Raw genomic sequence first — 13,524 nt, 5'->3', positions numbered from 1 at the left:
TACATATATATACATACTTTAACATGTGATTTTTAATTAGTCCTAGTGGTAGCATTACTATTTTAAAATGGTAAATGGTTTTCAAGTTGCACAAATAGACTTTTATAGTTTGTTTATTATAGTGAACAAATTCAATATGTTTCATCACTTAAGAAATTACCCAATAGAATATCCTTAGCAGAAGGCTATATGAATTATTTTGCTAATGTGAATCAAGGTCACAATTTTTTTGCTATTTGAATCAAGGTCACAATTTCTATACCTGATATATGGCAAGCATGCCATGTATCATTGGGTAGTAGTTGTGTAGTCAACTCACATCAACAGTCAAAACATTAAAAAAATCATCTTTTCTTTTTGATACATGCTTAAGAATTGATCAAAACATCAAATTGTTCTTTCCTACAATAACATTCCACGGTACAAACTAAGTACAATTTTTTTGGTAACTTAGTGGATTATATTATATATTAATACAACTAACTTGTTCTTTCAATATTCCAACTTTACCTGTGATGTGTTTTGGAGTGTATGATGACAGTCATGTTTAATTATGATTTGAATCTATCGCACATATTGATCTTTAATGTAAGGTACATCTTAACTCCACTCAACTGAGTTCATATGAATGAAAGTTTTTACCCAGTTATTCACTGTACTTTAGTTAACAGTTTCTACACCATAAAAGTATACATATGATAGATTTCAGTAGGAATAATACATTCATCATGCACAGGTGCTTGACAACACCATTCCAAAGCATATTGATTTGTGCTAAAGAAGAAACAGTGAACTGTTGTAAACAAACATGCCTTGGTATGTTTATATTGGGAGAATGCAATTTTATTTTCAACTATAAAAAGAACCAACTATAAAAAGAAGTGTATCCAGCAACATTATACTGAAGGAAGTGGACATGAATGCTTCATCCTTCATGACCTTGAAAAAACTGTATGTTACTTTTCAGTCCACCACCATGTTCTGGAAAAGATTAAACTTAATTATTAAACCGTTGCTCAATCTCATTTATAAACTTACCTCTATTTTTTTTTTTGTCAATAGATTTATGAACGATGTCAACTGGCAAGAGAATTACTCTTTAAGTACAACATTCCACTGATTGAAGTTCCAATATGGGTATGCATTGCCAAACATGAATCAGCTTATGATACAAATGCTTCAAATCAATCATTCTATGGTATATTTCAATTAAGTGGTAAATACTGGTGTAATATAACTCCTAAAAGTAACAATGTCTGCGGCACTTCTTGTAGTAAATTTTTAGATGATGATATTTCTGATGACATAAATTGTGCTAAAATAATACATGATGAATACTTAACTGTTTATGGAAAAAATCCATTTTCTTCATGGATTGCATATAAAAAAATATGTTCTAAAGACAAACGCATATTTAGATATGCAGATGATTGTTTTTAATTTGAATGCTATTAACTCATACTAATTGTGTATATATTTATTGGTAAAAATATAGTGTTCATACATATTTTAAAGTATATCAGTATTATTTTATTTCATACTTCCATTTTCAATAAATATATATATTGTTGCTGTCATTGTTCCCAGCAACAATGACAGACAGACTGCTGTTCTCAGTAGGAGTCTTCATGCATCTCTTTCCTAACTGGTTTGTGATTTATTATTTTAAATAACAAGTACTTGGCCAGCATGCCTTTTATGTGACCACTCAAGTTAGAACTTTATCTTACAACATTTTCCAAAAGTGTAGATAACTTCAGCTCTTTTTGTATTTCTTCAGTTCTTTTTAATATCTATTTGAACTTTAATCTATCTATCAGTTGCTCTCAAAGCAGACAGTTTCAGTGATTTTTCTCCTTTCATGAGCCTGGTTTCACTACCATGGAACTAATATTATATTTATCTTATAGTGTCAAATTATTATTCTATTAAAATACTTTATGAATTGCAGATGTACCTTTGCTTTTGCAATGTACAATTTGCTTTTCCCACCGTTAAGAAGTTTTATTTTTTATTGTTGTTCATATTGCACAATTCATCCTTAATTAAATGTATATGTAATTTAATGTACATATCTAAATTAACCATGTAGGATTATAAAATGAATGGAAAGAAATAACATTAAAGTGACTGAATTTTGACCAATGAAAAGTAAGAGTTTATTAAACAACTGAACATTACATATATGATTTATAGCAGTTGTAATATTTGTAATCTGTTATGCATTAAATAAGTATAAATAGTTGAGCAAACAAAGCCGATTGAATAAGAAACATATCAAAGCCAAAATTAACTATGGAAAAGTAAATTACATATATTACAACTGCTATCACAATTAACCATATTATGATAATGTTTATCAAATAAAAAATGCAACTTGAAACTGCCCACCAAAAGTCAGAAAATTTTTAATTTAATAAGTCCCTTATTTGGGCTATTCAAATAATTATTATCCACTCACTTAATAAAAATTTACGTTTTTACATAAATTGACCACACTTAAAAATAAAAAAAATACAAAATATAAGTACATAGTGATAAATAATAATGCTTTACACTAAATAATAGGTACATTAACAATTATGAATCAAACTGAATTGATAAAAATAAAATTAAGTAAAGCTAAACTCAAGATACAATAATATTAATCATTAGACACTGGCAATAAGCACGTTTATCTGTGGACCTACAATAATTATCATTAGGTATAACACTCATGATACAAACAAGATTTGTTTTAAGGAGTGTTCTCATCATAAATTAAAATCAATTCTTCAGAAAGATTTTTAATTTTGAAATTGTCATTAATTATGATGTTGGAGTTGAAATTTATACAACCATGTCCCATACAATTCGAGGAATTCTTATCAGGTAAACAGTTGAACTCCAGGTAAGGGTTAAACTCCAGTACAGAAACATGACAACCATCTGATTCTGATGATCCACAGAGTTTACTAGATATGCTTGAAGAAGAATGTCAAGTCAGTAATAAATAAAGAGTATTATATAGATTCCTTTAGATTATCTGATTTTTATGTCAACTCAAATTTCCTTGAGTAATTATTGAATTGATTATTTTTTAATTCAGTAAAGGATTATGTTTTCTGGATTATTTGTTGATCTTTGTATATTAAGTGTTAACTATCAGGTTACTTTTATGTTTCACAATTGGCTAATGGATTATGTGACTGTTCCGTTCCACGTCTTGCTGTCAGGTGGCCACAGCAAACTATGGTCACGCCACTCTACATCACTAGCTGCTCCCTTGAGCACAGTATGTAGCATCTTAAAGCACTCTACATCAGAATCTGATCCAGAGCGGTCATTTGCACTTTCAGTCCAGATGGACATGTTCGGATGAACGTTTAGTTTATTAGTATAAGTTATATGTTATTCAATTTAATTATACATGTAAAGATTTTAAGTGCAATTATACATTTCATTAACTGTCAAGACAATAATTCATTAAACCATTATTCAACAAACTACAAGACGTCTTCGTTCTTCACCTATGAATATACAGTCCAACCTCACTCTAAAATCGACCAGTGGCATAATATATAGAAAATTAACTTATGAATATTATTAAAATATAATATATGTTGAATATGCAATAATATAATTTTTTTTAAATAATATTACTTTTATAACTTTTATATTAATTTGAGGTTTTTCATGGTATTTATTTGTACTTGTTTACTGCAGTTCAACTACTAGATGCCATTTTACACTGTAATTCAACCCTTTGCTTGCATTATTGTTGTTAAACCTTTGCTTAGTATTGATGAAGGATCTCTAACATGATATGCCATTTAACTTATGCCATTTTCTTCAGTTTTTGCTTATTAAAATGCCAAGTGAATCTGGATAACAAAGTTTTGCTGGGTTCTGATCAATTTTCGTTTTTTCTCATAAATTGTGGAAAGTCCTTCCCATAAACTGAAGAGGGTCTGGGTCACAATAGAAAAAGATTTCAATAAGAGTTAGAAATTTCCTTGTTGTCTTGGCTGCCTAGATGGTAAACATATAGAGATAATTTCTCCAGTGGGAATTCATTTTTTCAGTTACAAACAAGCTACAGTATGGTCCTCCTATTCACCATTGCAGATCCAAATTACAAATCTATTTTGTTTGATTTCAGGACAAATGGTAAAGTATCAGATGGAGGTGTTCAGAATATAGCATTTTTTGTTAGCATTGACAGCAAGTAATCTATACTTCTTAAATAACGTATCGTATGCCTGCACCCTTCTTCATCTCATCATGATACTCTTTAGACTTAATATGCCAAAGTCATGGCTGACTTTGGTATGTTCGAAAAAAAATTTTCAAGTAATTCATGGTTGACGTTTTTCAAATCGCTAAACATGATGTAATAATTTTAACAGCAACAGAGCTCATTCACAACTGACATTTGCTTGCACATCATTGGGTACACACCTTCTGTTTTGCAAGTGCACCCTTTGCAAGCACGCATAATTAAAATTCACTCAATCTTCAATGAGCTTGTACAACTGAAATGTTGCACATAATTATACCGTATATTCTCAAGCATGCTTTTACAAAAGTATTTATTATTTATACTTGTTAAGCTTGCAGTTACGTCTGTTAAAAGTAATATTAGTTTCTGATAGAATTATTGATTTATATACACCTAAGAAACAACACCATATAAATTTAATAAACAAAATATAATACTCGAAAAAATTCCTTCATTACAAAATTAGTGAATGATTTAAAAGATACGCTTCTCATTCTTAAACTAGTGAAATTAGTGTAATTTGTTAATTAAAAATATTTCTAAAATTAGCAATATTCACTTGCATTTTTTAATAGAATATCTTCCGATCACTCTATTTAAAACTAAATTAAAACATTTCTTTTTATAGAAATAATATGACTCTGTTGATTAATTTTAAAATAATAGCTACTAATTACATAAACATGAATCTTTTGCATTCTTTGTTTAACCTGTAGTTATATATTTTATAATTAGTGCCATTAACATTTTTATTTCATTATCTACCAATTTTATGTATTTATTATCTTGAAGTAGTTGCAAATCTATTATATTGTAAAATAATTTTTATGCATTAATATGGAGTACCTATAATTACTCCACTTTTTGATTTACAGTTTTCTGCTTTGTAATGCAGCTCTAGTAAAGATTATTTCTTTAATCTTTCTATAATTCCCCACTTAATTTATATAGTATATAATTTTGTTATGATATGAATGAAGTATTTATTTTTTAATTAAATTTTACAGTTTTAGTTATGTGATCTAGTTCATTATAATTAAAAAAAAATTTGATGATTTTCAATGGTTGCAAAACTAGAAAGTATGTCAGGATTTATAGTTTTGTTATTTTAGTTCTTAAAAAGCATTAACAAAATCTGTGGGAACTTTATCTCAATCTATTCCTTCAGATTTGCTCATAAGTAAAGATTTCAAGACAACAAATGTTCCTTTATGATACGAAATACTTTTTTAACCAGAAAGAAAGTGTCAGATGTTTAAAAAGCACTGCAGTTAGTTATTAAGTTATCATTTAACGGATATCCTAACAGAGTTTATGTTTGAGCTGCTAGTTTAGCTATATATAATGGCACACTTCCAATTATAAAATTGTATTGCATTAAACACACACCTTTTTGTCTTTTACTCAAAAATAGTTCATAAAATAACTTGAGTCATAATTAACAATAATAAGGGAGAAGAATAACAATCCTTGAATAATTCTTCATAGTCTGATTTTTAAACTTCCACATCTCTTAGAATTCAAGATGCATTATTTTCTCCAGTTATGTTTTCAAGATATCTATTTGACTTATGAAAAAATTTGACCTAAAGCTTGCGTATTAATAAACTACCACCATTAGCTTCTTAGTGTAATAAGCACATCTTCATTATTATTCACCTTACAACCTATTTCTCACAGATTTCTGTTTACTGCCCAATATCACTGTTTATAAACTTTAAATTAAATTTCTTACACTGATACTTTGGATTTCTTTATCATCATTCCAGTCCAGAGTTGATTTAAATTCCATAACAATGTTCAACTTATCTTATTCTTTCCGTTCAGTTTTCACTTTTAGAATAGCTAGATCATCAACTATATGGGCTACTCCAAAAATTACTTTTAATCAGTTGTTGAAAATGAACCGGTTAAAATATCAATATGGTGCATATGTAGTAGGTATCAGAAATTTACAATTTCATAAAACAGCCTTATGATGATAACCAGTCTGTATTTGTATATGTGATAATGAGAAATTATAATTAATTTTTGCAGATAAAATAAATTCTTAACTTTGTTACTCAGTAAGATTTTTGTACAAACATTATTCATAAAAAATTTCAACAAAACCTGAAAATCTCCATAAATTTTCATTTATTTCTTCAGATTACTATACAGAAGAAGTGATCATTGTCATTGTTAACAATATTCATTACAACTGTGATAATAAAGAGCAAATAATATATTTAGATTTTGGGAAAAAGATATCCTAACCCTAGGCTGACAAATTAATTCAGTTAAAAATTTTCTTCATATTTCATTGCATTGTTTCTGCATTTCCTTATTTGAAATAAAAATTTTACTGAAGAAAACTTCTGTGAGGTAAAAAAAATTTATTCTTACTTCATATTAAATACTTATAATACAGTTCAATTGTGTTTCCATGAAAATACCTCTGGTCACTGTTTATGAAGCATATTGAATAGTCTTGACATAGCAAACAACTCTTCGCTGTTCAAGCAACTCTTGACATAGAAGAAAAGAAGAATCTACAAAGGAATGTTTATTACAAAATAGTAAAATAATGTACACTAGAATTGTTTAAAATTAGATCATTCCTCAATAAATATGGAAACTCTGTAATTTATTTTTCTTGTTTTTTAAAACTACTGCAATCTTTTACTATTTACTAACTACAATAATATCAGGGGCAATCCATCAGTTGCATAAGCATGAAGAGGGAGTTACAAAATATTACTTATCTAAAATCCATGAGGGTGTAAGACATTTTTTTTTAAGATTTCTGATAGAAGTTTACATATTAACCATTTCCATTTCCTTTCATTTGATGTTTATTTATGAAAAATAGATGACACATTCAGTTTATATTAGGAATGTACAACATCGGTCTTAAAATAATTTAATTACTTTGCAAAAAATGTTTCTTTCCTCCTTTCTTTTACATTTAATTTTTGAAGTAAACATTACATAAGTCCTGGGAGAGAGGGGGTCTGCTAAATTCTGATTTAATCTCACATGAGGGGTTTTAAAAATCAAAGTTTTATGTTTATATAATTTATGAAAAGCCTCTTGGCAATATTTCACCACTTATGTTTACTAAATGAGTTGAGGGGAAATTATTTCCTAAGATTGACTACAGAGAATTTTTCCTCTCTTAAGTTTTGACGTAAAATTATCCATAATTGTTCAAAGAACAATAAAAATATGCAAGAAAATAAATATTTACAAACATTAAAATAGAATCACAAAAATATTATATGTAAGGTAATGCACTCAACATATGAAAAACCAAAATACAGATGAGTACAAACAAATTAGTTATATATGCGGCACACACTAGTTCACAATTAAACTGTAAAAAGATTCTTAATGTGTCTGCATTTTATACAAAAATGTGTCATGTTATTAGTAATCAGATGATGTCATCTGGTTAGATAGTTCAAAAAATCCCGTTCACCCATCTCACCTTCGCCAGCCGACAGTTCAGTTGACAAAGACAAGGGCAAACCTTCAATTCAGTCACTCACAATGATTCCAAGATTGCTCTTTAATTAAGACACTTCAAAGTAAAACAATAAGGCAATAAGATTTGATCTTATTGCAAACAAAAATGATTTTTTCATAATATAAAAATGTATTGTTTAAACAGATACTCAAAAATACTTTACATTATAGGCAACAGCAGTATAACTTTTATCATAAATGGGAATTTTAGCAATGTGATGAGCAATGGTACCTAAGAAGGGATATTGCAACAGTTTAATTCAAATTTAAAGTGAAGTAGTTACAATACAAAAAAAAAATTTTTTTTGAACCTACAAACACTGAAATTTCTAGCTCTGTTAGAAACCTGTTAAAAGTGATTTAAATCTCTTATAATTTTTTTTACGTAATTTAGAAAATGTAGGGTGAAGACTAGAAAGTTAATTTCAGGTATTACTAGCAGACTGACAGAGAGAGTTCTGCAAGATGAATGATATTCTTTAAAAAAGGATGGTTTTGTTTCAAGAGGTAGAAAAAGGAATAGATAAGATAAAAGAGAATAAAGTAAAAAAAATTGTAGATATACTCACTGAACTCTTGTACACACCACTATAGACATATTATGAGCTACATTATTAACTGATATGTTTTGACAAAAAAGTTCTAGGACAATTTAAAACAGGTCCATATAAGAAAAGCTTATGTATAAGAACAGCCAAGGTTTATTATTATTAATTTTTATTTATTATTATGGTGATCAGGCCTAGTTTTACTCAATACATACTTCAGTTTCTAAGCTTATTGTGACACACGGTACAGGAAACAGTTTCCAAGCTCTCTAGTACTCACCAAGGATGCGCTAACTCTATATGTACTGTCATCCTTGGCACGAAGAACCTAAAAGCACTTACAGAATCAATAATAGTTAAAAAAGGATAGTTTAAAAGCTGAGTAGTGAGGGATTACCTACCCATTAGGTTAGACATAGTTCACCCCATCTTTGTTAGAAATATATAACCAAGATAGCAAGATTATATAGTCACAAAATAATAGAAAGTTGGAACAGAAAGGGGGACAAAACCTATTTTAGTTCTAGTATATAATGGACCAATACATTTTCTTTTTAATACTAGAAAAAAGGTAGGTCTATGTCCTACTGTGAAAACGGCTTGGGAGACGCCATTTTCTATGTCCTTACAATGCAGCTATTGGCACACATGAGACCACGTCATTTGCCAGGCGATGGCACGCAGCTAACTAACTCTCTCCCACTTCCTGTGTTCTCTTAGTCTTTCTTTCCCACAGTCCGCTGTAAAGTACTCTTAAATAATGAATCCTTTTATGTAATACTAAATATTAACTAATAATCTTTCTTTTCACTCCCTATAAAAAATGATGGTGCATGGGTTTGTTTCTTTGATGATATGTGCTCACATTTTTATTTTAGCTGCTATTAGCACAGAGTAGACCACCTGGTGGAGTAGTTTAATGGTGAATGTGTCTTTGTAAATCAGCTAATTTCAAAGTCAAGAGTTCTAACGTTCAAATCCTAGTAAAGACAGTTACTTTTATATGGATTTGAATACTAGATCTTGGAAACCGGTGTTCTTTGGTGGTTGGGTTTCAATTTACTACACATCTCAGGAATGGTCGACCTGAGACTGTACAAGACTACACTTCATTTACACTCATATCATCCTCATTTATCCTCTGAAGTAATACCCGACAGTGATTCCTGGAGGCTAAAACAGGGAAAAAGAAGGCAACTGTGCACAGCACACCAACGATTCATTTGTTTGAACAATTTATACTTCTTTAAACGATTTATCCAAAATTATACTTGTGTTTTGGAGATAAAAATAGAAAACAATGGGGGAAAAAATCACAACGTGATTTTAAAAAAATCATGAAATGATTTCTTAAATGTGTTAAAAAATCAAATGTGCTAAAAATATTCAATAATTTGAAGGTTTTTGTTGTTAGTACACTAAATTCATGAAAGTAATATATTTATTATAGGTTATATATTTATTACATATATATATATTTATTTAGTTACAGTTGGCAAAAAAGTTTAATGAAATCATGTGTAATGAAACATATACCATATGGTGTAAACATGTAGTCCAATGGTGCTTAATTTAAATTTCTATCTACACAGAAACAAATACATAATTAGTTTTTACTTACCTTCTCTTTCGCACTTACGGCGTATTTTTGGCAGTCCCGACAGTGCTCTCCTCTCCCCTTCGTAGCCTCGCTTGCAGCTTTCTATGTGCGCATGCGCACAACAGCCAAACAATACGCCTCTGGAACTGTGAGGCGCACAGTTACATACAAAGATTTTTGTATCTTTTTCATAAACTGGGGGATGGCAACTGACAATTAAGCTTAAGGATTATGTATTGTACAAGTATAAACAAGGAATTAAAGAAAAATGACTCATATTAAATATTATCGATAATATCAAATGGAAATAGTTTGTGCTGCAGTTCCACAGTACCTATACGCGAGCCGCCACTGACATATTAATAAGTTTTAATAATTATATAAATAATTAATTAAAATATTAATAGAATTGTTAGTCTTTGATTTAAATTTAATAGTAAATTATATATAAATAATAATTACCTAATAAATTATAATTCATGCAGTATAAATAAAATAATAAATTATAAATAAATTTAAGTAAATAAAATTAATAAATTTATAATTATATTTTTATTTATAAAATAATCTATGCTTAGAAATTAAATTAAATAATCTGTAAATTAATTGACAACGAACTGCTTCCAGCAAGTAAAATATAGGTTTTTCTTGAGTTGTGATTTTTTAACACGTGAAGCGCTTCATTCAAAAGGGAGCGAGAGAGAGTCTGCTGCGCGCAGCCGCCCGACGCTCCACTTGGTTGCTCTCCGCCAATAGCAGGTGAAGTAAAAATATGAGCACGTACCACCAAGCAGTACATAGCATTTTTTATTGCAGAGAAATAGTTGATGTCTATTAAAATAAACTTCAAATCATGTCTGCTAAATAACTTTCGTGTATTAATAGTAGAATTATCACAATTAAGACTCCACAAATCTTGTAATATTTCATGGCCGTTAATAAAATAAAATTTTGCTGAACTAAACTGCAAGACATGAAATGCTAGTTTTTAGTTTGATTTTCTTTAACTAAATAACGGAAACAGATTTCTATTAAAGTTCGCGTATTTTCAAAAAAAAAAAAAAAAATTATAATATGCGAGGTTTAACAACAAAAATTAATCAAATTTTTATTAATAAATTCTTGGGTTCGTATAAGAACGCAAAATTTGTTATTGACTGCAGTGGCAACCATACAGTTTGAGGGAGAAGAGCAGAGTTGCCAATGAGAAACCGGATCTCATCAAAATCTCGAAATTCCGCAACAGAAATGAAAATTCCCGAATTTATCCCACTCAACATTTTTTTATTTCATAATGGAATTAAATTACATTAATAAATTAGTTTAAATATTTTTCGACAAAGTGATTCATTGATTAATAACAGAACAATAAACTAATTACAATAAAAATAGGATACTGAATTGAGTGTATCAACCTTACTAAAAAAAAAAGGAGAAACGTAAATAACAAATTAATAATTTCAGTTCAAAATCTCAAAAATCAAATTACAAAGAATAAAATTATTTTGTACATAATGACTTAACAAGAATATGTTCCTTTACGATTATTCGGGTAAAGTGGAATGCTACATCATCATTGAAATGGTGTTATTCAGTCCAGCCCCATCCGACTTCAGATTTTGTAACTAGAAAAGTGTGCACGTTATTGTCGATACCAAACATAAATCTACTATAGTCACTACTCGGCGCTGCCATTATGAAAAAATAAAAAACCCCTTGTCAATGCAGTTTGAAAGTAAATAATTTAATTCTTGAAATGCAAAAATTTTAATTCCCAAACCAATTCCGCAATCACTAGAAAATCCGTTTTTCGGAAAAAACCTGCACATTGGCAACCCTGGAGAAGAGCGGTAATTCCTAACAATCGACACTAGCGCATTAAGGATTTTCTGCGAAGCTGTCTATGAAAAGCAGTTTGCAAATTACAGTGTGATCTGTTTATTGGAGTTATTTGTATGTGACATTTGAGTGTGGTCCTATCTGTTGCTAGTCGGATTTTATGCTTAGTATTCGTGGTTTTAGTCGTCTCGTTTGAAGTGTCTTTCAATTAACGTAATATGGATATAAAAGAAATTGATTTCAAAGATATCATTAAAAAACACTATAACATTTTAATTCATGATATTCATGGTGATGTTATAGAATCTTTAAGATCTGGAGATTTCATAACAGAGTCAGAGTTTCAAGAATTGATAGACGTAAAAGTAAGATATCTGATTTTTTAAACTTTTTGGTGATCATTACCTTATTCCCTGTGACTGATTCTTCGATGTTTTTTAAATTTTTAGGTTATGCGACTTTCTAGTATTTTGTCAGTCAAAAATTGTTATATCCATTCATATCTGATTTTGCTTTATTATAATTTTCACTGTTATTTCAAAGTTGTGAACCTGTTTAAGAATTTGTTTAAAGTTACAAATGCCTCCGTGAATTTTGTAGCTTAACAAAGGATCCGTGATTGAGGTCTTGTTAGTCTCAATAAGTTCGTGATATTAGTACTGTACTTTCAATTTCATTAACTTTTATACGAAGAGAATTTTTACGATGCTATTTATTTATTTTTTTGTTAGTCAGTAGACAAAACATGAAATATATTTCGTAGTCTATCATTCTGGAACTACAGAACAATTTTACTTTTTTTTCTATTGTTTAGTTAAATATTTATGCTTGAATATGTATTAATGTAATTTAAGTTGCCAATATGTGCCTGGTGCTGCAGTTAGATGGTGAGTCACCATGCTGTTATAGAGATGACATTAGTTTTATTACATTGTAAACTTATTAGAATTTTTGTATGAATATGAATGGCATATTTTGTAGATTTTTTTTTCTTATTTCAATACTGGTGTATATATTAGTATTACTGTGACATTTGTTAAACCAGATTAGTAGTCCTTTGTTCTCTGTTATTTGTTGTGATTAAATTAGTTTTTTTTTTAATTTCTGCATAAGTTTGCAGGTATTGATAATTCAAAGAGTTAATATGCACAATCATCATGTAGGGTAGAAAAAAGACATATCAGTGGTCAAACGATTTTTTCTAATGTTTGACCATTTATTTAAGATAATGTTTCTTATTATGCATTCTATAAATATTTTATTTTCTATTTCCTTACAGTATAAGTTTATTCATAAACTTATAAAAAGATCTTCAACCCACCACTGTTGCAATATTTATTAATTGAAAGTTGTCTGATTTTAGTATTAGTCTGTTATTATTTTAAAATAATACCTCTGTAAATTTACTGTCCGAAAGAAAAGCACAGTATTTGAATAAAGTTTATTTTTCTCTTTTTCATATCTTTATCTTAAAATTATTATTGATTACATAATTATTCATTTAATAAACAAGAATTATTTCCCATTGTCATTAGTTATTTAATATTTGTATGTACAATGCTTTAAATTCCACTGTATATGCACCTCCATTGTCTGCACTTTGTTTTATCAGTCACCAAGTTGCATTTTGGCATACATTTCCATGTTGAAAGATCAGAGTCATAAAAATGATCACTTGACAGCAGCTTTCAGCTCACCAACATACTTAGTTGCAAATGGCAAATTTTTTCTTTGACTGTGGCCCAAAGAAACTTGTCACAGGTTTTTAT

General features: G+C 29.0%; 2 protein-coding genes across 2 annotated transcripts in view; both read left to right on the top strand.

Annotated features, from left to right (window-relative positions):
- Nucleotides 1-1,517, top strand: part of LOC142327961 (uncharacterized) — a 95,463-nt gene extending 93,946 nt beyond the window's left edge. The window contains exon 6 of the mRNA XM_075371385.1: nucleotides 1,063-1,517. Coding sequence (XP_075227500.1) covers nucleotides 1,063-1,440 — 378 coding nt within the window. The 3' untranslated portion in view covers nucleotides 1,441-1,517. The remainder of the gene's footprint in view (nucleotides 1-1,062) is intronic.
- A 10,287-nt stretch (nucleotides 1,518-11,804) lies between these two features.
- Nucleotides 11,805-13,524, top strand: part of Dark (Death-associated APAF1-related killer) — a 154,978-nt gene continuing 153,258 nt past the window's right edge. The window contains exon 1 of the mRNA XM_075370225.1: nucleotides 11,805-12,120. Within this exon, the coding sequence (XP_075226340.1) occupies nucleotides 11,974-12,120 (147 nt within the window). The 5' untranslated portion in view covers nucleotides 11,805-11,973. The remainder of the gene's footprint in view (nucleotides 12,121-13,524) is intronic.

The sequence above is a fragment of the Lycorma delicatula genome, chromosome 7, assembly GCF_047948215.1.
Source record: "Lycorma delicatula isolate Av1 chromosome 7, ASM4794821v1, whole genome shotgun sequence".
Classification (NCBI taxonomy): domain Eukaryota; kingdom Metazoa; phylum Arthropoda; class Insecta; order Hemiptera; family Fulgoridae; genus Lycorma; species Lycorma delicatula.
The sequence above is the reverse complement of the archived record's forward strand: the minus strand, read 5'-3'. Positions and strand labels throughout refer to the sequence as shown.